The following is a 23,411-nucleotide window of genomic DNA, read 5'->3' on the forward strand; positions in this document are numbered from 1 at the left end:
CACGCGCCTACACGCCGGACGGAGCTTTTCTAAGTGACGAGACCTGCCTCAAACTCCCGTCTCCGGGCCCCGCCGGCGCCGCTCACCGGGAAAGTCGCACTTGTAGGGCCGCTCGGGCTCGAAGTGGCTGCGCTGGTGCGAGCTGAGCTTGGCGTGCGTGGGGAAGCGCTCGGCGCAGACCTCGCACTTAAACAGGCTCTCCTGCTCGTGGCCCTTCATGTGCGCCCTGAGGTTGTACACGGTGGTGAACTTCTTGCCGCAGCCGCCCACCGGGCAGCCGAAAGGCCGCAGCTTGTCGTGCGACTGCAAGTGCCGCTTGAGCTTGTACGACGTGGTGAAGGCCCAGCCGCAGCCGTCCAGCGGGCACTTGAAGGGCCGCCGGCCCTGGCCGCCGCCGTGCGTCAGCAGGTGCACCTGGAGCTGGTGCTTCTTGGCGAAGGCGAGCGCGCACTGCGGCTCGGGGCAGCGGTAGCCGGGGCCGGCGGACGCGCGGCGGGCCCCTGCCGGGCTGGCGGCCTCCTGGCCGGGCGGCGGACGCCGGGACGGCGCGGCCAGCGCGAGGACGCCACGCTCCAGGTGCACCAGCAGGTCCTGGCCGCCGGCGGCCCGGGGGCCCACGAGAGGCGCGGCGCCGGGGACCTGCGCAGGGCGGTCGGCCGGGCTCGCGGCGGCGCCGGGCTGGGGCTCGGTCTCCCGCCGCCCCGGGGCTTCGGCCGCGCCGCGCGCCACTTCCAGGAGCACCACGAAGGAGTCGCCGCCGCCGGGGCCCGCCGGCCGGGCCTCCCCGCGCCGCGGCCCCTGCGCGCCGTCCTCTGGGTCCCGCAGCAGCAGCAGCCGGCGGTGCGCTGAGCCCGGGGTTCTGCGGGTCCGGCCGGGGCCGCCGCCGAGCTGGGGTCCGCGTGGGGCCGGGGCCGCAGCGGCAAGCAGCGCCGGCGCGTCCATCTTGGGCCGCTGCGCGTCCAGCCACCGCCTCGCCGGAAACGCCACCCCGCACGCACGCCCGAGGAGCGCGACGCCGTGCGCTACGCACGCGAGTCGGCGCCAAAGCCCGGCGCGGAGTATGACCCGGCGCGCGCCGGAGCCGGCCCGAGGCGCGCGTGCGCGGAGCGGCGGGCGGGGCGCGGGGCCTGCCAGGCCGCGTGACGTCAGGGCTCCGCGCGGTGGGCGGTGCAGCGTGGGTCGCTAGTGGCTGGGGTTACGCCCCCGGCCGGGTCGCGCGGCGGAACCGGCGGAACCGCGGGTCGGGGACGGTCCGGCGGCTTGTAGCTCCGAGCGGTCATGCCGCCTCAGTGAGCGCTGCCTCGCATCTCGTCCCCGCCCGGACCGACCGCGCCTCACCCGCGCGTTCCGGGACGATGACCCCGCGGCTGCCGTGCCCCCGCCCCCGGTCGGTTCTCCGCCGGCCGCGCCCGTGATCTAACAAAGCGCAGGTCCGGCTGCGCCCCCTCCCCGAGCGGCCCCGCTTTGTCCTTGCTCCCCACACCGGACCCCCGCCGCTCCCCCTCCTCCCGCAGGACGAGCGGGTTCCAGCCTGGGGGGCTCGCTCCGAGTGCCTTCCCCCCGCCCCTCAGACAAGTCTCAACTGCAGTTGTTCCGTTCGTCCCTGTTGCAGTGAAGCCTCCGTGAGGACGGTGACCCTGTCGAGTCATTCACAGCTGTGTGCCCAGATGCTAGCAGTGGAGACGCTCAGTAAATGTGTATTAAATTGAGGAATGCTGTATTAATAAAAGTTCTTCAGAAATACGGTACTTCGGGGGACTTCCCTGGCGCAGTGGTTAAGAATCCGCCTGCCAATGCGGGGGTCACGGATTCGATCCCTGGTCCAGGAAGATCGCACCTGCCGCAACTAAGCCCGCATGTCCCAACTACTGGAGGCCGCACACCTAGAGCCGGTGCTCCCCAATGAGAAGCCACGGCAATGAGAAGCCCGCGCACCACAGCATAGCCCCCCGCTCGCCGCAATTAGAGAAAAGCCCGCGTGCAGCAACGAAGACCCAACGCAGCCATATATAAATTTATTTTTAAAAAAGAAGAAATAAGGTACTTCAGGAGTTCCCTGGTGGTCCAGAGGTTAGGACTCCGCGCTTGCAATGCCGGTTGGGGAACTTAGGTCTCTCCACACGGCCAATAAATAAATAAAATAAGGTACATCAATAATACTGAAAAGAACAGGAAACATTTATATGTAAGAATTTGTGCCAAAAATAAATTGCTCCAAGACCATTCAATGAAGGAAACAATCTTTTCAATAAATGGTCCTGGGACAACTGGTTATCCACATACACCAGAATGGGTTTGGACCTCCGCCTCGTACCAGACACAAAAACGAACTCAAAATGGATCCGAAGCCTAATGTAAGAGCTATAATTATAAAACTACTACATCTGTGACCTTGGATCACGCAGTGGTTTCTTAGCTGTGAAACTGAAAGCACAACCAATGAAAAGAAACCAGTTGGGCTTCAACAAAATTAAATACTCTTTTGAGTCAAAGAACACAAACAAGAAAGTGAAAAGACAACCCACAAAATGGGAGAAAATTTTCAGATCATAGATCCGATGGGGATCTACTATCCAGAATGTACTTTTTACAACTTGTAACTTAATCACAAACAGACAATGCAATTTAAAAATACACAAGGGATCTTAATAGACATTTTTCCAAAGAAGAAATACAATTAGCCAATATGCCCATGAAACAAAACTCAGTATCATACATTACTCATCAGGGAAATGCAATTCAGAACCACAGTGAGATACCACTCACACTTACTAGGATGGCTATAATTTTTTAAATGGACAATAACAAGTGTTGGTGAGGGTGTGGAAAAATTGGAACCCTCATATATTTCTGGTGGGAATGTAAAATGGTGAAGCCACTGTGGAAGAAAGCTCGGCAACTCCTCAAAAAGCCAAGGATAGAATTTCCTTATGACCCAGCAATTCCGCTCCTAGGCATATATCCAAGAGAAATGAAAACCCATCCACACAAAAACTTGTATGTGAATGTTCACAGTAGCATAATGCTACATTTAAAAAAAAAATGGAAACAGTCAAGTGTCCATCAACAGACAAAGGGGTGAACAAAATACGGCCTTTCCATAGAAAGGAATATTATTTAGCCATAAAAAGGAATGAAGTACTGATACACGCTAAAATATGGATGAACGTTGAAAACATGCTAAGGGAAAAAAGCCAGACCCAACAGATCACATATTGTGCGATACCGTTCATGTGAAATGTCCAGAATAGGTAAATCCATAGAGGCAGAAAGTAGATTAGTGGTTGCCAGGGGATGGAGGGCGGGAAATTAGGACTAACTGCTAAGAGCTAAGGGATTCTCTTCGGGGTGATGGAACGTACTGGAATTAGTGGTGATGAGTACACAACACCGTGAGGCTACAAAAAACACCAACGCTTATACTTTAAAATGGTGACTTTTATGTTCTGTATGTCTCCATGAAACGTATATTGTTAGAAGTCCATGCAGAACCTTGTTGGGGAGGACCCCATTTATTTAGGGGGGAAACTGTAGGCATGTTCACGTGCCTGCATATCCTGGGGAAGTTTCTGGAAAGACACAGACACTGCTAGCACCCTGACTGCTCTGAACCGAGGTGGGAAAGGGCTCTTTCACTCTACACTTCACTGCCTTTGACACTTCTTCATTTTGTTTTAGATCGTGAGTGTCTTTAATTTTTATAATTAAATATGTTTTCCCCACTGTGGAAAACAGTGTAGCAGTTCCTCAAAAACCTAAACATAGAATTACCATCTTGAAACAGGAGGGAAGAGCGCAGGGCACAACCTTTAAAAGCTTGTGGATACGACAACAACTGGTGAGAACCCATTAGGTCCAAGATGACAGAAGATCTAACTTCCAGTGGACGTTGAGCCTCATTACATGCTCACTGTAAATGCATCAGTTAAATGACACACCCACAGGGGCCAGGACAATTCCGAGGCTGACCATAAAAGGCCAAGAAGCAGGCAGGGGTCGAATTCCTGGAAATCCCGCCCCCTTCTCCAAGGTAGTTGGAATAACCCTCCCCCTCATTAGCCTATGAAATTACCCAGCCCATGGAAACTAACCACCCAATATTTCGGGGCCTCTCGCCTTCCGAGCTGGCCCACCGTCTGTCTGTGGAGTGCTTCTCCCAGGGCTGCTCTCACCTTTTGAGACAGTCTGCATTCTGTCTATGGAATGTGTAGCTCTCTAAATAAATCCACTTCTTACCTATCACTTTGGCTCTCACTGAATTCCTTCTGCACTGAGACATAAAGAACCTGAGCGTCACCAAGTCCTGAGACCAGGTGTACCATCTTACTTAAAAGACCATGGGTTTGAGTCCCAGCCTGAGGCTCTGAGTCCCAATCTGGGTTTTGGCTGGGTTCAAATCCCATCTCAGTTGTGTGGTTTCAATATGACCCAGCAACCCCGCCTCTGGGTATGAACCCAAAAGAATTGAAAGCGGAGACCGGAACAGATATTTGCACACCCATGTTCACAGCAGCACTACTCACCACAGGTGGCGGCATCCTCACTGCCCACTGATGGCTGCATGGATAAATAAAAATGTGATTTATGGACTCAACAGAATATTATTCAGTATTAAAAAAAAAAGAAGGAAATGTTGACACATGGACAACATGGATGAACACTGAGAACATTATGCGAAGTGAAGTACGTCAGCGTCAGTCATGAAAGAACAAACACTGCAGTACATGATTCCACTCACGTGAGTCCCTAAAGACAGAAAGTCAGATTCCTAGAGACAGAAAGTGGGACGGTCGGTGCCAGGGGCTGGGGAGGCGGAAGGGCCGGTGTGGGCAGGTCTGTGTAATGAGGGCACAGATGCAGTTTGAGAAGATGAAAAAGTTCTGGAGATGATGGGTGTTGACGGTTGCACAACAACGTGAATGTGCTTAAGACCACTGACTGTACACTTAAACATGCTTAAGATGGTAAACTCTATATGTTTTTTACCACAATAAAGAAAAAATGTTTTCATGAAAAACCTTTGGTGGCAATATGGATGTTTTCACTGCTTGATTTTTCACCTTTCAAGAGTGACTGACAATTTTTTTTTTTTCTTTTTGCGGTAGGCGGGCCTCTCACCGTTGCGGCCCCTCCCGCTGCAGAGCCAGGCTCCGGACGTGCAGGCTCAGCGGCCATGGCTCACGGGCCCAGCCGCTCCGCGGCATGTGGGATCCCCCCGGACCGGGGCACGAACCCGCGTCTCCTGCATCGGCAGGCGGACTCCCAACCACTGCGCCACCAGGGAAGCCCAGGCTGACAGTATTTTTAAAAACATTTTTAAATGGGTGAAATGAGCCCTGTTAAACGTTTGCCAAGGACTCTCCTTGCCCTCCCAACCACCCTGCAACAAGCAGGGAGGAGCAGAGGGGCGGCTCATTCCCTGGGCTTGACTGCCGGTGGTGGTTCGGTGATGTCTCAGGCACAGACACAAAGGCACATTCTAGAGGGATTCCGGACATTAGGAGCACCGCAGACACTGCGCGTTCACCCTCAGTAACCCAGGCCCTGCCCTCCGAGCAGGTGGGTGTAGAAAGGGCTTGGGGCAGCCGGGGGAGGAGAAGCGGAGGGCACATGCGCACTTGTCATATTTGCATTTGGGGGGAAACCCCACCAGCCTAGATGCTGCTCTCCCAGCACCTGATAGACTGAAAGGCCTCACTGTGGACTCTGAACGGCCAATGGTAGCATGCAGTCCTTCCGGAGCTGTGGCAGGAGTGGGGCTGGGCTGGGCCGGGCGTTCCAATGTGCTTTTTTCCCCAACACCACCAGGCAGTTGACACATCTGACACCATCTACCAGGAGATCCCGCAGCTCAAGTGCTCAGGCCTGCCAGAGTGCCGTCAGATGCCCATTGCAAGTCAGGTTGGCACCTGTGCTTCTGACCCACCGGCTACATATGGAGGGTTCCCATGACCCCCTCCTCAGGTTCAATTAACTTGCTAGAGCAGCTCGGAGAACTCGGAGAAACATTTTACTTAAATCACTGGCTTATCATGAAATGACATAACTCAAGAACAGCCCGATGGAAGAGGCGCGCAGGGCCAGGCCTGGGGAAGGACTCGGGCTCCCTCTGCAGTGTGCCGCTCACCCCGGATCTGCAGGGCTTCACCAGCCCAGAAGCTCTCCGCATCCCCTTCCTTGTTTTTTTCTGGAGCCTTCCTTACACAGGCGAGATGGATGAAATCATTGGCCATCAGTGATTGATTCAGCCTCCAGCCCCTCTCCCCTCCCTGGAGGTCGCGGGTGGGAAACTGAAAGTTCAACTCTCCAGTCACAAGGTTGGGTCCCCGGGCGACCAGCCCCATCTCAGGTGAGGCCCCAAATTCGGAAACATAAATTCAGGTGTGGCAGAAAGGGGCTTGTTACGAATAGCAAAACATCTCATCTCTCTCGTCACTTAGGAAATTCCACGGGTTTTAGGAGCTCTGGGCCAGAAACAGGCTGAAGACCAAACACATATTTCTCATTGTAAACCATCGTACCACAGAGTTAATTTCTCCATCAAAGATCGCCGTGACGGTAAATTTTACACGTCGTGTGGACCAGGCCATTTTACATCTTGCTTCTGGGTGTGTCCACGAGGGTGTTTGCAGATGAGATTAGGATTTGAATGGGGGGGGGCTCCCCAGAGAAAGTGATAGGCGTCACGCAAGCAGTCAGCCCGAACAAAACAGAAGGTGGGAGGAGACGCAGCTTGCCTTTTTCTGCCTCCCTCTTGAGCTGGGACCCCTCCTCTCATCTCCCGCCCTTGGGCGGGGACTCACACCATTGGTGCCCCGGGCTCCCTGGCCCTGGTGCTGGGGCTGAACTGCGCCCCCGGCTTCCCTGGGCCTCCGGCGCACGTGACATAGACGGCATCTACCTCTATACACGGACATCTATCTATAGCACATACGGATATACGTACGGGTATACCTCCTGCTGGTTCTCTAGAGAGCCCTAATACAGACACCGATTCAAATCCCAACAGAAGCCATGCAGGTGACACAAACGTGGGGAAGAGGCAGGGGTAAGAACTCAGCTGCTCCTGTCCAAGAATAAACAACAAACACACGTGGCCTCGCCGCTGGAGGACAGCAGAGGCTGCAGGGCTGCGGTAACTTGGGTGAAACAAGCCCGGGCCCAAGGGGCCTCCGGCTAATTGCCGTCACAGCGGTGGCGAGCGCGTGGCGTCACCTAATCTCTTGACTTCAAGTAACTCAAAATCTGGATTTTTTAAGTGAAATTTCCCAATTTCTAAAAATCGGTGACGATGTCAAAAAATTTTTACAGACGGCAGGCCAAATAGAACGCGAGTGCAGGTCAAGTCCAGCGCCAGCCCCTAGGGTAGCAGCCCCCTCTGGAAAGCCCAGGGCGAGAGAGCTGAGCCCTCCTGCACCGGCCTGCGCTGGCCGGCAGGGAGAGCCTCTGTTCCCGGGGCGGGGTGGGGGGGGTGTCCAGGTTCCCAGGGAGCAGAGGGGGCCCCGGGAGGGGCCCGGAGACTTTCACAAGCCCCAGTTTCGAAGGCAGCCGAACTCACGCCCATCAGGGCCGACTGTTTTCTACCTTCACTGTTTTGATGAAAACATTTCTGAGCGGACTACACACCTCTCCTTTCTTCAAGAAGGCTGGCAGAAGGTTGCTTCTGGTGGGAAGGAGCAAATACCTAAGTTAATGGTTTTAGTGCTTTTCTAATTGTGGGAAGAGGTGAGAATCCAGGTTCATAAACGACTGCTCCAGAAAACACCTGACCCTCTGAGGGCCTGTGCTGCCCGTTTTCCCAGAACACAGAGAGTCTCACCCTGCTCTTCGCCCTGAACTTCCCGGGTGCGCTGAAAAGTCAGCGGCTGCAGTGGCTGGTGACCGAGGCTGCGGCCACTGCCCTGACTCCCCCAGGGCCCGGTGGCGGCTCCGCTCTGGGTGTCAGCTGTCCCTTCTCCCTGCTGGCAGCTGAGGCAGGGGAGGAGACTGCTCACTGGCGGCCTCAGTAGGGCGCCTAGGGCGGGTGTGCAGCCCTCACACGTGGCAGGAAGCCTCCTGAGACCCTGCCCTGAGGCTGGCCGAGCCTGGCCGAGCGAGGGTGCTGGATGGGAAAGGATGACAGGAGGACCTGGTCTTCAAACTGGACATATCCTCTTTGTCTCTCCCTAGGAACAAGGAATGTCCGCACAGATACCCGCAGCAGGGTGCCCTCCGTGGAGACTTGTTGGCGGCGATACGACATTTGGACCCCGTGCTCGCCGTGTGGAAGAGAAGCCCTCCCAGGATGGCTTTAGCAGGTGAGGACCAAGGAGAAGGGGAGGCCATCCGGGCCTGCCGGGAGCCCAGGCGCCTCTGCCTTTCCACGTGCCTCCAAGTGCCGCGGTGAGCCTCACGGTCACTTCACAGCAGGGCTGCGGTGCTCCCAGGCATCACACCTGAGGTTCCGGCAGGAGGAAGGGGCAAAAGCAAAGAGCGATGCAGCCGCGCCTGTCCGTTTTTATTACAGCTTTCCCGGAAGACCCACCCAGCAGACTTCCACGTCGCCTCATGGGCCGGAACCAGGCCAACGGTCACTCCTAATAACAAGGGCGGCTGGAAAATCAGCTACTTTTTACGTGCACGTTGCTGCCCAGACAACAGTGGGGTTTTGTTAGCTCAGGTGAAGGTGGAATGGCCCGTGGGGAGGACTCGGCCCCCTGGCGAGATGTGGGGGGCGGGTGTCAAGTTTTCTGCGGCTCCTTGGAGACCGGCCCCCAAGCTCTTTCTCAATTGGAGCCTGTCGTGGGAACGAAGGAGGATGAGGACATGCTCAAAGCTGGCCAATCTGTGCAGCAAGGTCGCAGGTCTCGGGCGTGGACCACCGGCCCGGGCCAGGCCGTCTCTGCCTGGTCACCTGGCGGCCCCACGCCAGTCGGTCGGTCGGTCGGTCGGGGGAAGGCGGGGCGATGGGCGAGAGCACCTGGCCCTTGGCGGGAGGAGGGACAACAGGCGGCCCCAAGGACTGGTCAGTGCCCCGCTCGGCCACTTTTCACGGCACCAGCCCCCCGAGCCCACTCGGCGCCAGGCCTGAGAACCCAGCCCTGAAGAAGACCCCCACTGCCTTCCCGGGCCCCAGGGAGCCGCCTGGGGACAGCAGAGGTCCCCGCCCCCTGGCCTCAGCTGTAAGCTGGGGGCGCAGTGACACTCCCTCCGGGTGGTGAGCCCCAAAAGGGCGTGAGCACAGCTCCTGACCCAGGAGAGCACGGGGAGTAGCGGAGGGAGCCGGCGGGCTGTGAGGTGAGGGCGGGGCCGAGGTGGTGAGGGGACCACCGGGCTCTCGGTCCCGCTCACAGCCGCAGGGCCCGCTGGAGCACACGCTCATCCGCCACCTCGTGGGGCAGCGTCACCACCAAGCCCCTGTCCTCCTGCATCGTCCGGCAGATGATCTCGTAGGCCTTCGGGTTCCCGGACCAGCAGCGGCGGGCCACCTGCCGGCGGGGGGGGGGGGAGAGGGCGTGCAGTGTCGGTGCCACGTCGTCGGCGGGTCAGTGGGTTCCCACCAGGCGTTCCCAGGTCACACCTCCTCCTCCCTTGGCCAGAAAACTGACCCACCCGCCTGTGACGACGTGACACTGGCCACCCTTCTGCCCGAACTCCCCCACGCCCACCCCGAGCAGGGGCCCCAGGCCAGGCCCAGCGTCCTCAGGGCCCCCTGGACGGTGGCCTCGGCCCGCCCCCCACCTCTGGCTGCCTTCCTGCCACTCCCCACCTCCCCCAGCCATTCCCTCACTGCCGCACGGCCTTCCGGATGAGGACCAGCCCCCTCTGCTGGGGCTCCGCCCCTCCACTCTCCTGGGCCACCCAAGTCTAACCCTAGCGCAGGGCTCCCAAGCCCCTCCCCATTCCACTCCCATCTGCAAACACCCCCCATCACCCCCTGACCTCGCATTCGTGCTGCTTCCCCCTTCAGGCCCGCGTGGCCGTAGAGACGGCTGGAGCCCCGCACCACACGCGCACGCAAGCAGGCACGCGAGCGACACCGCCCGGGCGCCCTGCGGACACAGGCTGGGCTGGAAAGAGCCCGTCTGAAGAGGAGGGAAACCCTGGCGGTGGCTGGAGGGGAGACACAGGAGCAGCGGGGGCTCCGGACTGTTTTCTGGGAGGGGGGCAGGGCCACTGACGGGGAGGGGCCAGGGGGTCACTCACTCCGTTGGAGACGTCCCAGCTGAGCATCATCTTGGCCTTCTGCTCAGCCTCCTGGGTCCCGTCCAGCACAAGGCCAAATCCCCCATTGATCACCTCACCCCTGCGAGAGGCAAAAGTTTCCCAGGTCACGCTGGGTCCGACCCTGCGAGGGGCAGGCCTGCTTCCGAAGCGCTGTCTGGGGAAACAGCCCCGCAGCCCGGAGCCTGCCTGTGCCTAACGGCCGAGGGATGCAGGCTGCCCGCTCGTGCCTCCGCGCTCCACCCACAGACCCCAGGCCCCCTCCGGGCCCCCACGTGTCGCCTCCGTGGGGGGCGGGGCCACCTCTTCCGGGCCCCCACGTGGCTCTCTTCCTGCCGTCCTTCGCGCTTGTCCTCCTGCACTCGCATTCGGGGTCCTGATTACTTGATTTGAGGGCCGAGTTCCCGGATGCCCAGCATTTGCTGGACCACCTCCTCTCCCGGGTTTGGCGTGCTCTGGGGTCCCTTGTCCCTTGAGAGCTGTCATTCCAATCTCATCACCCACGTGTACCAGTGCCCGTCCTCTCCCGCTGCTTGCCCCGCACTTTCTCCCCATCGGCCACGGCGACTGCGTCCTTCCTGAAGCCCCGGGATGCATCCTCACCCTCCACAGCTTTCTCCAAGGCTCCTGCCCAGCTCACATCCCTGACCCTCCAGCCCCTTTGGGTTACACACACAGGAAACGCCCTCAATCTTGTCAGCTCCTGCCAGGTTTTACTGCCAGGCTCGGCTCTCAGATCCTCTGGCCCCTCCGGCCTCACCCCCTTCTCTGCCCAGCTGGGCCCTCCCGACAACCTCAGCCGGTTCCCATCCCACCCAGGGAGCGGAAGCGGAACTCCTGCGCCCGGGCCTGCGTCCCTGCAGCCGGCCGCCCTGCGCCCGCGAGTGGGCTCCCGTGGCCCCTGTGGTGGAGGGGGCTCTGCACGGGTTCAAGGTCATCACCACTCGCTCGTCAGAGGCTGGTGCCGGGGATCAGAGGACAAAGCAGGCGGCAGCCACAGTCCTTTGACCAGAGAGGACTTTTGGAGATTAGAACGACATCTTTCGTTTTGGTAGCCCGAAGCCCAGATGGTCAGAGAGCAAAGGTGCCCAGCTCCAGGGGACCTCTGCAAACCCTGCCTGGAGCAGTCCAGGGCCCAGGAAGACAGCAAGAAAGGAGGACCTGTATCCCGGAGCAGTTGCTGGACAGAGAACGGTCCCGTTGAGAAGGACATAAAAGCAGAACCCTATGTCACATGTACCAAGAGTCAGTGCCAGATGTACTAAGGAAGTACGTACTCAACATTATAAGATGAACAAGAGCACGCAACTCAGGAACAGGACCCTGGGAGAGCGACTCAGAGCAAAACAGCAGAGTCTGTAACTCTGGCCCAGCAGCCCGGAAGCCCTGGGTTTCAGGCAGTGATAGCGGCCAGGGCTGAAGAGGTTATGCAAACAGGAATCTTCATGCCGGGAACTGGGGCGCCCACGGTGCACACACAGTGACGGTTCACGTTCACGGGAGGGGCGCCTCGGCAGGGCGGGGCCTGTCCTGGCTCCTTCACAAGTGACTGCGGGTGGCTGTGCCGGGAACCCCAGGCAGAGTCACATTCTCGGTGCTGCTGCCTCATAGGTGGGACCATCGAGGTGATTCGACGAGTGTCTCTGGAGACACCCGTGCACAGGTCGCGCACCACAGGAGCCTTAGCTGCCGCGACTCATCTCCACCGCTAGCCCGCAAAGCATGCTGCTACCGTGACCATTTGTCCAGGAGAAACAAGCTCCTCGGGGAGCCCCATGCACAGCCGGGTCCGAGATATGCTCTAGTGAGGAAACAGCATCATATCCAGATAAAGACGGTGCATTTATTCCTCAAACACGTGAGGCCCCGGGGCTGGACCGGGTGTGAGGACAGAAGGCAGGGACACAGGGACTGAGCGGAAGGCCCGGACCCTCCCTGGAGGGATGGAACCACACAGGCTCTACGCAGCTGTCCAACCCGCCGAGACCAGGGACTGACGGCCGACTCTCCTGCTCTGGGCCCTGTCTAAAAGGAGCAGACGGCAGGGACCGCGGGCGGGCAGCACAGGACACACCCCAGCACACAGTCAGAGCAGACTGGGCAGAGCAGGGGCCGCAGAGCGACCCAGTGCCGACTCTGACCAGCTCAGAAACGGGAACGCAAACTGAGAGGTATCAGTGGCTTATGGCTTAGACACTTGCTTTTCCATACGAGAAGGCAAAAACTATAGCTGGAGACGGAAGGAAGAACAGGCATGGGACAGATTTTTCCCGCTGATCTTCACAGGAAGGTTTGCAGCAGTATCTGGTGGATTAAATCATGCACGTCTGTGTCTGATGGATTCCGGGTGAATCTGAGGCACTTTCCAAAGGAGCCCTCGAGGGCGGCCACGACCGAGGGCCTCGGGGCCAGCGCCTTGCCGGTCGCGCCCTGTCAGGGCCTAGGGCAGTGAGAGGGGACCCCGCTCTGGGAGCCCCGTGCAGGGTCAGCGGCGAGCATTGTCCTCAGGCCTCGCGTCCTGCACACTCTCTCGGGGGCTCCGTCCTGCCTTCTGCGGTCCTGTCACCAATGTCGCGAATCCAGGGACAACAGATCTGGGTCCAGATCTGGCTCCACCAGCACCTCCGGCCCCCTTCAGAGCTGCTCTTGCACCTGCAGCATGACTCAGCAAACCCAGTGCCAACACGCCAGGCGCTCCCTCCCGTCCTGGTTTTCTCAGGCCTGTGTCTCTGAAAGGACACGCGATCTGATCACATTTTCCATTCATGAGAGCCACCTGACTGGGCTGCAGCTCGGAATTCCGGCCTCGAAGGGCCCAAGGCCAAGCCAGCCCCCAGGGACGCTCTGGAAGCTGCAGCGTGAAGGACTTGGCTCTGCAGGGCAAGTCCAGGCTTGATCCGGCCAAAACGGGCTCAGAGGTCAGCTCAGAGGTGGCCGGGCCTGGGCCGCTGTCTTCCTCTGCGGGGCCACGGCGCCCCCTGCTGCTCTGAGGAGCCAGGAATCCCACGCGACCAGAGCTCCCCAGGCGACCCCCCCACCCCCACCCCCGCCCAGAGGCCACGCGCACAGGTGTAGCCCCAGCTGCCTGCTGCCTCAGTTTCCGCATCTGTAGATGCATTTCTTTTCCAAGAGTGGGTGAGACAGGGGATTCAAATGCTTGCCATGCGGTCCACTTGCAGTAAACGTTAGTTATTCATCGTTCTTAGCAGCAAATATGACATCACGGTTTATAACAAGAAAGACGTATTTGGTCTTTGCCCACCGTTCCTGGCACGGAGCTCCCAAAACCCCTTGGAATTTCCTCTGCTGAGAGGGATGAAGGTGTCTTTCCTTATGCTGATGAGCTGACTCTGGGAAACCACCCAAGGATGGGGCTGGATGCCAGTGGAGCCGCCGTGTGATCAGAGGCCTGGAACGTGGGTCCCAGCCCCTGACCTTCCGGGAGGGCAGGGGGGCTGGAGGCAGAATCAGTCACCAGTGGCCGTGATGTAGTCAATCACGCCCGCATAAGGAACCCTCCATAGAAACCCCGAAGGAGCGGGTTCAGAGAGCGCCCAGGCTGGGGAGCCAGAACGCTTCCACGTGCTGCCGTGCCCGGCCCCAGCCCCACAGGGTCCCTTTGGGTCCTCAACTCGTGTATCTCCTCATCCGGCTACGGATTCACATCCTTTGATATCTTTTGTAATAAATCAGAAATCCAGTGACTAAATGGGTTCCCTGCGTTCTGTGAGCTGCTCTAGCAAACCAGTGGAACCCGAGGAAGCGGCTGCAGGGACCCCTGATCTGCAGCTGGTGGGTCGGAAGCACGGGTAATACTGTGCACATGTGACTGGAGTCGGCAGGTGGGTGGGGGACAGCCCTGTGGGACTGAGCCCTCAGCCGTGGGATCTGACGTGATCTCTGTGCTGACAGTGTTGGAACTGAGTGGAACTGCAGGACACGCAGCTGGTGTCAGAAAACCCCCTCGGGTTGGAACTGGGTGCAGAATTATAGGGACGTCCCCACGAGGGAAATGCATCTGTCGCCCAGAAGGGAGCCTCCCAGAAGCCCTAGCTCCCTCGCGGCGTGGGCTGGAAACAGGCCTGGCTGGGCAGAGAGGGGCCAGGACCCAGGGAGCCCAGAACCCAGGTCCCCGCCTCCCAGCCCAGCCCCTGGCGGAGTGAAAGGACGGGGCCAGGAGAGTGCTGAGCATTCCCTGGAAAATATCTGTGAAAGCAGCATGAAAACGACAGGAAAGGGTGATTTACGGCGTCCATGGCAGGCCTTGGTGTCCCGCGCGACGGGTGAGACCCCAAAGGTGGGGTGTTGGGCAAGGCCCCCATTTCCAGCTCACACGAGGAGCCCTCGGTAGCGGGAGCTCCAGGAAGCAGGCCCAGGACCCTGGAGAAGACCCCCGAGCCTTCCACAGGAGCCCCAGCTGCACCACCGGCCCCCAGAAACCTCCTTACCAGCCGACACCCCCGCCGTTGTGCAGGGCAACCCAGGTGGCTCCCCGGAACGCACCTCCCACGAAGTTCTGCACGGCCATGTCTGTGGAAACAGAGCCCCGTCAGCCCCCGAGGAAGGCAGCCAGGCCGGGCCAGGGTCTGAGGGACGGATGGGAACAAGGCAGGGCAACTGCAGGAACGGCGAAAATTTGTATTTTCAGAGCCAAGCAAAGCAGGACAATGAACAAGTGCCCGAGGAGCACTGTCGCCCCTGCTGTCTTCTCTCTGGTGCCAGGTACAGCGCCCCAGAGGCATGAAGGACAAAGGAATTCAAAGGGATGTGGTGGCAGTGTCAGCTCAGATGACAAAGAGCGTCCGTCCCACCCTTAGAGCAAACACGCTAAACTGGGGGGCAAACTGCAGATCACCAACTGTCCTTGGCCCCTCAGAGGCCCGAGGTCCCGGGGCGGCCAACTACCCAGAACTCTGTGGGGAGGCAGGCACCTGCACGGAAACGGAACCCGTGCCTCACTCGTGTCTAAGGGCTCGCTGAGTGACAAGCCTCAGCGTGCCTGAGACCGAGGCCCCTGGGGACACGGACAGAAGGGGTCGGCACCCTCCAGCGGGCTCTTCCTCCAAACCCCCACTGTGCCCACAGAGAAGAGGAGGGGGTCCTGGGAATACTTTCGTCCTAGTGCAGGGCTATGAGATACAAGAAGAGCAGCTCTAGGACCTGGAAAAGGCCAGGGAGCAGATTCTCCCCTGCAGCGTCCTGAGACGTCACAGCCCTGCCTGCACCTCGACTTAAGCCCCGAGAAACTGACTTCAGACTTTAGACCTTCAGAACTGTGAGGGAACACATTTGTGCTGTTCCAGCCTCTGAGTTTGCGGTATGTTGTCACCGTGGCCAAAGGATACGAATGTAAACCACATTAATATCAGAGAACTCCAGAGCCAGCAGTATCATCAGGGATAAACAGGGACATCACACGATGATACAGGTCAATTCTCCAAGAAGAGACAGTAAACCTAAACAAGGGCACACCTAACAACACCACTCTAAAACACACGTGGCAGGGCTTCCCTGGTGGCGCAGTGGCTGAGAGTCCGCCTGCCGATGCAGGGGACACGGGTTCGTGCCCCGGGCCGGGAGGATCCCACATGCCGCGGAGCGGCTGGGCCCGTAAGCCATGGCTGCTGAGCCTGCGCGTCCGGAGCCTGTGCTCCGCAACGGGAGAGGCCACAACAGTGAGAGGCCCGTGTACCACAAAAAAAAAAAAAAAAAACACATGGCAAAGTGGATGAGAACTGAAAAGAGAACAGACAAATCCACAAACACAGTTGGGAACTTCATCACCCGTCTGTCAGTAATTTATGGAACAAGTCAGCAAAAAGTCAGTAAGGACCTAGACACCAGGAATAGCATCACCAACTGACGTGACCTCATTGACATTTAAAGAACCAGCCCCCAAGTAACCGCAGAAGACACCTTCTTCCCACGTGCCCCAAGATGGACCAATACAACCCTTAGCAAATTTAAAAGAACAGAATGAATACACAGTGAGCTCTCAGACTATAATGGAATTAAATCAAAAGTCAGTAACAGAAAGGTACCAGAAAAATCTCCCCAAACTTGAAAATTTAAAAAGATACTTCTCAATCACTCATGGGTCCAAGAGAATGTCTCAAAGGAAGTTTAAAATATTTTGAACTGAACGATAACAAAAATATATTATGTAAAAATTTGTGGGATGCAGCTAAAGCAGTGTTTAGAGGGAAATTCAAAGTCACTTTTATTAGAAAAGAAAAAAGGTTTAAAGTCAGTAACCTCAGCTTCCACCTCATGACACCAGAGAAAGAAAACCAAATTAAACCCAAAGTAAATAGGAAGAAGGTCATACTAAAGATTAGAGTAGAAATCCATGAATTTGGAAGCAGAAAAGCAATTTAAAAAATCATTTAAACTAAAAGCTTCTTGAGAATCTCAGTAAAAATGTTAAACTTCTAGCCAGACTCATAAAGGAAAAAGAAAGAAGACACAGGGGCTTCCCTAGCGGTCCAGTGGTTGGGGCTCCATGCATCCACTGCAGGGGGCATGGGTTCAATCCCTGGTCGGGGCACTAAGATCCCTCAAGCCCCACAGCAGCCAGAGAAAAGAAAGAAAGAAAGAAAGAAGCCACAAACGACCAACATCAGGAAGAACACAGCGGAACCCACAGACGTGAAGAAGATACTGAAGGAATACGACTCTATACGCATGAATTCCGTAACTTAGACGGAGTGGACCCAATCCCTCAAAACAAAGTGATGCGGGGGGTGCTCCTGACCGTCCACCTCCTTCCCTTGGGATCCCGTCCATAATGGGAGGAGCTGCAGGTGCTGGGAACCACAAGGCCCCCCAGTACGGAACGCAGAAGCTCTGGGGCGACAGTAGCAATCGCGGCGGCTGCAGCAGCAGCAGTCCCTCCCTGAACGCGGCCCAGGTGCACCCGGGTCTCGGGCATCCACCTAGCTGGGCCACCTGGCACCGCCCTGGTTTACCACTGAGCCCGCATCCCAGGACCCCCCCCTCCGTCCTGGGCTGGCCACCCCGTGCCATGCCTCTCAGAGGCCAGCACCTTTCTTGCAACACCACAACAGACTGAATGAATCTCTTGATTGTTAAATAAAATCCAACAGAGACAAAGCTTAAGTTTGCTGTGCTCCTCACCCGCACAGAAGGCAGAGCCGTCACGGATGTTGGAGGTCTCCCTAAACGGGCTGTCTGTGCCGCTCACGTCGTGGTGGTCTCGGCTCAGGACCACCGGTGCCTGCAGTGCGGGAGGACACGAGAGGTCAGCCACCCATGTCCACTGCCCAGCACAGGGCAGAGGTCAAGGGACAGGGCACACCCGATGCCCTTCGGATTCCCCTGAGAAGCAGACCTTTGGCGGGAGGAAGCGCAGGGCTTCTGTTGCCCCCGTGGCTGCCCAGAGACGCACTTTCCAGCCACCTGGAGCCCCATGCGCTCTCCAGCTGCTGGGTCCGAGTCTCCTCAACCCCACCCACACTGTCACCACACCCACTTGATAGAGGAAAACTGAGGCCCGGAGAGGACAGGACACCTCCCCGATGTCACAGGGCTGTAAGGGACAGCCTGGTGTTTCGACGGCACTAGAGGTACCGGGATTTCACGGCTTCAGCGTCCGAGGAGCTGCCCTGCCCTTGAACAGGCCAAGTATGCTCCCCCTCTTCACCTCTGCCATGAACCACCTGTGCAGTATTCCGGCACCTTCTGGATACTCAGGCCTCCGCTCTGCGTCTGCCAGGCAGCAGGCCATCCTGACCCCTGTCGCCCCACATGTCACCTCATTCACAGAGCTTGGTACCACTGAGATCCCCTGAACTGATACGTTTGCCTGCATGTCCAAGTGTCCCTCCACCAGCACCAGGCAGGACCCTGTCTACCTTGTCCTCTGCACAGCAGTGCTGCAGCAAGGCTGGCACCAGGGGGCGCTTAGGAAGGAGTTGAGGGGGAGGGAAGGAGAGACGGGGGGAGGAGGGAGGGTAGGTGGGAGGGGGGAGGGAAGGGGAGGGAGGGGGAGGGGGAGGGAAGGAGGGAGGGGTAGGAAAGGAGGGAGGGGAGGGAAGAAGGGAAAGAGGAACAGGGGAGGGAAGGGGGAGGGGGAGGGAGGGGGAAGAAGGGATGGAAAGGAGAGGGAAGGAGGGAGGGAGGGAAGGAGGGGGAGGGAAGGAGGGAAGGAGGGAGGGAGGGAAGGAGGGGGAGGGAAGGAGGGAAGGAGGGAGGGAGGGAAGGAGGGAGGGGAGGGAAGGAGGGATGGGGGAGGGGGATGGAAGGGGGAGGGAAGGAGGGAGGGAGGGAAGGAGGGGGAGGGAGGGAGGGAAGGAGGGAGGGAGGGAAGGAGGGAGGGAGGGAAGGAGGGAGGGAAGGAGGGAGGGAGGGAAGGAGGGAGGGAGGGAAGGAGGGGGAGGGAAGGAGGGAGGGAGGGAAGGAGGGAGGGAGGAAGGACTAAGATGCTGCCTCTGCCCTGCCAGCACTGTAGCACCGTAGCAGGAAGTGCGCATGCACTGAGCGAGGTGGGCAGGGCTGACCAGGAGGGAAATGGGGAAAAGCAGGGAAGGTTGTCATGGTTTGAAAGGGACAATTTAACAAAGCCACACGAGACACTCGTGGGAAAGCCACGTTTTGAGGTTACGGGAGCCTTTTTTCTGATAAGAGGTTCAGAGAGGGCCCCTGACTGCCCAAAGTCACACAGCAGGGACCGAGTTGCCAGAGCCTGGGTTTGAGGACGGGCCTCCTCCCTCCCGGGCCTGGGCTGGCCTGGTGGGGAGGCAGGGGAGCCCCTCCCAAGCACAGGACAGCCCACCTTGATCTTCCCACGGGCGATGGCTTGGTTGAAGGCCACGGCGATGGCCACACGGCCTTTCTGGTCCGAGTACAGGATCCTGGCCTGGGAGCCCACCACCTGCGGAGAGAAAGGTGAGAGCTGACCGACGCGGGGGACGCTCGGGAGACACGGCCACCAGCAGTCAGACGGCCACCTCCAGGGAGGCAAGAGGCGGCCCTAGAGTCCAGCACTCACGTCCTGGCCCGCGTGTCCACGTGCAGGCTGGGCCCCCAGATGTCCCTCCTGACCCATCCCCGCAGGGTTAACCCCAGGGGCCTCCGGGACCCTGACTCGCCTGTCTCCAGGGATATCACCTCCTGTGGGCGTCACCCCGCTCGACCCTTCCCACCAGAGTAACCTCAGCACCCCACGAGGCGGTTCTGACGTGTCTGCCTTGCTCCAGCTTGGCACCCAGAATCTCCCTAGTGAGTCTGTGAGGAAGACGCTACTGTGCTCATCACAGGCCCCGTTGCACAGGTGAGGAAACGGGCCGGGGAGGCTGAGCCCCTGCACACCGCCACCAGGATGCAGCCCCTTTGGAGGTGGGGGGCACTCACTGCGGGAGACAAAGGCTCCCGAAAATGAACGGTTGTTCATGTTGGCGTTGTCAGTGCTAGCACAGCAGTCATCGTTAGCACAGTGGCTCTCAGCCGGGCGACCTCTGGGGATGACTGTGGACATTTGGGTGCTGCTGGCATGGGTAGGGACGCTGCTAGACTATGGTCCCCGTGACCAAGAATCTCCAGCCCCCAGGCGCTCGAAGAGGTAGTGGCGCCCACGTTCACAGCAGCATCATTCACAGTAGCCAAGGGGGGGAAGCAACCCAGTGTCCATGGCCGGCGATGGAGAGACAAGGTGTGGTCCATACACACAGGGAACATGATTCCGCTTAAAAAGGAAGGAAATCCTGACACGTGACAACGTGGATGAACCTTGAGGATATCATGCTCACTGGAACAAGCCAGACACAAAAGGAGAGGGGAAGGGAGAGGGAGCCAGTGTCTGACGGGGACAGAGCTTCAGCTGGGGAAGATGAGAAAGTTCTGGAGATGACAGTGGCGATGGTCGTACAACAGTGTATGTACTTAATGCCACTGAGTCGTACCTTCAACATGGGTCAAATGGTAAATTTTATGTCATGTATATTTACCACAATCAAAACAAATTCACCTGGCCCCAGATGTCAGCAGTGCCGAGACTGAGAAACCCTGGACTCTGCAAAGGGGGTGCAGGTGTTTCCCTCAGCCGCCCAGGGATGGGGTGAAGCACGGCAGGGCGGGGGGGGCGTCCACAGGAGGCCCGTGCACGCCAGCCTCTCAGTCAGCCTGGGGCTTCCTCGGCCTCCCGCTCTCCACCCAAAGGCCTTGGCTTATTTGCGCCAGCTGCCTCGAATCCTTTTCGGGGAAACTGTACCGTAAACCAGCACGGCAGCCTTTCAGATTTCCCGGATCCACAAACAGAAAACGGGAGGGACTGACCCAGGACTGCCAGCTTTGCCGAGAGTGTACATTGAAAGAAACAATTAAAATGTTAAAAGGACAACCTTCTGTGATCACCAACTTTCACGAGAGACGAGGGAGGGAGGGAGTGGGGGGGAGGGAGGGAGGGAGGGGAGAGGGCAACCTGAAACAAGGGGGAAAGACACAATGTCCAGGTAACTTTAACTCAAACACAAAGAGAGGGTCCTGCTCGCAGGTTGGGGGGGCGTCCAGCTGGCCGCCCACACGCCCTCAGCCCTGCAACCCTGCCGGCCCCTTCTCGGTGGTCGTGGCCCTCCTCTCCGGGCCTCCCTGCACTGGCCCCCCATCTCCACCTCTTGCCCCACCCTCCCAGGCCCAGGCCCTCAAATCCAACAGCGACGGCCGTGGGCATCTCAGGCTCCAGGTAGCTGGCATGAAGGGTTTTGTGGAGAAATGCATTTGTGACCGCTGGGCCAGGAGGCGGCGGCAGCCTGGGTGGACAGGGCTGGACCAGGAAGCCCAGGAGAGGGGGCTCAGAGCTCGGGGGAGGCCTGGCTGAAGCCCAGGCCAAGGACCCACTGGTCCAGACGTGGTGGCGGCATCCGGCCATCAGGGTCTGTGGTCAGAGGCCTGTGACCCACACGCCCATTTCTCACTTTGCCCTGGTGCATCCGGTTGGCTGTCTCCTCAGGCCTGTGCACTGGCTGACCCCTCTGCTTCCCCCGCTGTCGCTCCCCCCACCCAGCCCCCAACCCCACTTAGAGCTGAATCCACAAGGCAGCTCCTCAGAGACACCCTTCTGACGGGTCCATGTAAACCAGTCCCCACCTCGAGTCACCCGATTGGTGGTCACGCTCACAGTCACGGAAACGCCCGTCCCCCCAGCCCTGGCCCCGCAGAGCGTCAGAGGGCCTGCTCCAAGCCCCACACCACAGCCAGGGGGCACGCGCTGCCTAAAGCATCTCCACCGCGCAGACAGGATGGGAGGCTCAGAGAGGGCAAGCCACTCACCCCAGGTCACACAGCGGAGAAGCCGGGAGACCTGGCTCCAGGGCCCAGCAGGGGAGTGAGGGGAGGAAAGACCTGCCTGACCCTGGTTGCTGCCCCGGAGCCCAGGCCCCCTTCTGAAAGGTCCTGGGCTTCTCTGCCCAGCGGCCCCTGGGTTAGGTGGCCAGTGGGGACATCACCTAACTGGCCCAGGTGGCAAGCAGCACCTCACCCCGGGCACGGTCCAGCTGCCCACCCTGCCCCCGCCAGGCTGAGCCCTCACCAGCCGGTGCCGGGAGGCCTCCCGGATCCAGCGGATGTTGTCCATGTACTGCTGCTCCACAGCCGGATTCACTGCAGGGAGAGGGGAAAGGGTGTCACAGGCACCAGCAGCCCCTGCCCCACGGTGGGGGGCGGCACAGACCCTCCTCGCGAAGGCTGCAGGGCAGAGGCACCCGTCTGTGTCCACAGACGGACCCACAGATGGCCTGGAGCAGCTGTGACACGGAGACGCAGAGGGCCCTGGACACGGGGGAACGGCACAGATGGACACAGGGCCAGCTACAGGGAGCCAGAACACCATCAACAGGCACCACCCAAGGATGTGCCCTGTGCCCACGGGGCCAGGCAGGGGACCACGTGTCCAGGCTGCCCAGCACCGCCAGGCAGGTGTCTATCGGAGCCTCTGGGGGTCACCGTGCGCCAGCATCTCCAACCAGCAGCCTCACCTCCACCAGCAATGGCCTCCTCCAGCACTGACGTGGCCAGCTGATCCGTGACCGCCAGGTCCTGCGGGTCCCCGGACGTGCACACCCAGCGGAAAGGCCCAAAGCCCTGGGAGAATATGTCCCTGCAAGGGCAAAAGGCTCGTCAGCTGGGGGCTTCCAGGCTGGCCGCAGCCCCTGGCTGGGGTCACCACGGTCCACGGTCGGCGAGGCCGCAGGTGCTCCAGAACTGAGGAGGTGAGGGCTGTGCGCCAGGCGGTGGGTCGTGGGGGCCTGTGCAGTGAGTGGGCGTCGGTGTCCACGATGGCTGCCGGAAGCCCCCAAGCCACGAACTGGACGGTAACTTCCCCCAGCCCCCTCTGTCCCCTCGGTGCCCTTTCCCCAGCTCCCCTCTCAGAGCTGTACCATCTCTGGCTGCAGAAGAGAGCTGGGACACAGACAAGCAAAAATTCCTTAAGTTGCTGTTGGAGACAACCTGAAAACCAGGCAACTGAAAGTAAATATTGGGACAAACAGTAAACTTAAAGCCAAATCTGCTTTAAGGGGGCTGACCTTCCGAGGGGACTCCAGGCAGAGGAATGCAGGGGCCTCCCTGGGCTCCCGCGCCCACCCAGCCCCTGCTGGGCTCCCTTCCCACTGCCCCCTGGGGACACCCCAGTGGCCCTGGCCCAACTCTGGCCCCTCCCCTCCCACAGTGAACCTCAGAAGGACGCGGGCCTCTCTCGCCCCCCGGGGGTCCCCTCCGGTGCAGATCTGGGGCTGCTGCCCACCCCACCCGGCCCCAGCGGCTCAGGCCCGAACTCCACCCTGTCCTCTCCCTCCGGCCACTCCCTGGTCCCTGCTTGTTCCGGCCCACGTGGCCAGGAAAGCACACGGGCTGCAGGGATCAGGCCCTCCGCCGCCCACTCGTGGCTCGGGCGTGGCCGATCCTGTTCTCTCCCTGAGGCCCTGCACAGGGTCTCGTTTTCAGCTCCTTTCCCCCTGCATTTTGGGGTGGAAAGCCCGTGACCCGGTGCCGTGACCACTTGGGGCCGAATGCAGGCCTCAGCACGTGGCCTGAGCAGTGGGGAGAGGAGGAGATCTTCAGACCTGCATGTCCAGGACAGACGCTGGAAGGGCCCATCACTCACCCCATAATGTGCTGGACGTACGAGGGGTAGCGGAACTCCGTCCTGTCGGCGCCCGTCTTCCCCACGTCAGCCCCTGTGCGCGGAGACCCAG

At 59.2% G+C, this 23,411-nt stretch overlaps 2 protein-coding genes across 6 annotated transcripts in view; both read right to left on the reverse strand.

The window, feature by feature from the left end:
• The window catches only part of ZXDC (ZXD family zinc finger C), a 27,777-nt gene extending 26,835 nt beyond the window's left edge, over positions 1-942 (reverse strand). For all 4 annotated transcript variants that reach the window (XM_060160953.1, XM_060160952.1, XM_060160954.1 and 1 more), the window contains exon 1: positions 87-942. In XM_060160953.1, the coding sequence (XP_060016936.1) occupies positions 87-942 (856 nt within the window). The remainder of the gene's footprint in view (positions 1-86) is intronic.
• A 7,548-nt stretch (positions 943-8,490) lies between these two features.
• The window catches only part of UROC1 (urocanate hydratase 1), a 38,523-nt gene continuing 23,602 nt past the window's right edge, over positions 8,491-23,411 (reverse strand). Inside the window, exons 8-16 of one of the 2 annotated variants that reach the window (XM_060160958.1) lie at positions 23,321-23,393; positions 22,194-22,315; positions 21,749-21,819; positions 18,998-19,096; positions 17,341-17,440; positions 14,652-14,733; positions 10,186-10,285; positions 9,922-10,064; positions 8,491-9,467 (exon numbers count right to left, since the gene is read on the reverse strand). In XM_060160958.1, coding sequence (XP_060016941.1) covers positions 9,383-9,467; positions 9,922-10,064; positions 10,186-10,285; positions 14,652-14,733; positions 17,341-17,440; positions 18,998-19,096; positions 21,749-21,819; positions 22,194-22,315; positions 23,321-23,393 — 875 coding nt within the window. In that variant the 3' untranslated portion in view covers positions 8,491-9,382. The remainder of the gene's footprint in view (positions 9,468-9,921; positions 10,065-10,185; positions 10,286-14,651; positions 14,734-17,340; positions 17,441-18,997; positions 19,097-21,748; positions 21,820-22,193; positions 22,316-23,320; positions 23,394-23,411) is intronic. The other variant, XM_060160959.1, reaches the window with a different exon arrangement.

This window comes from Lagenorhynchus albirostris, chromosome 10, assembly GCF_949774975.1.
Source record: "Lagenorhynchus albirostris chromosome 10, mLagAlb1.1, whole genome shotgun sequence".
In the NCBI taxonomy this organism is placed as follows: Eukaryota; Metazoa; Chordata; class Mammalia; order Artiodactyla; family Delphinidae; genus Lagenorhynchus; species Lagenorhynchus albirostris.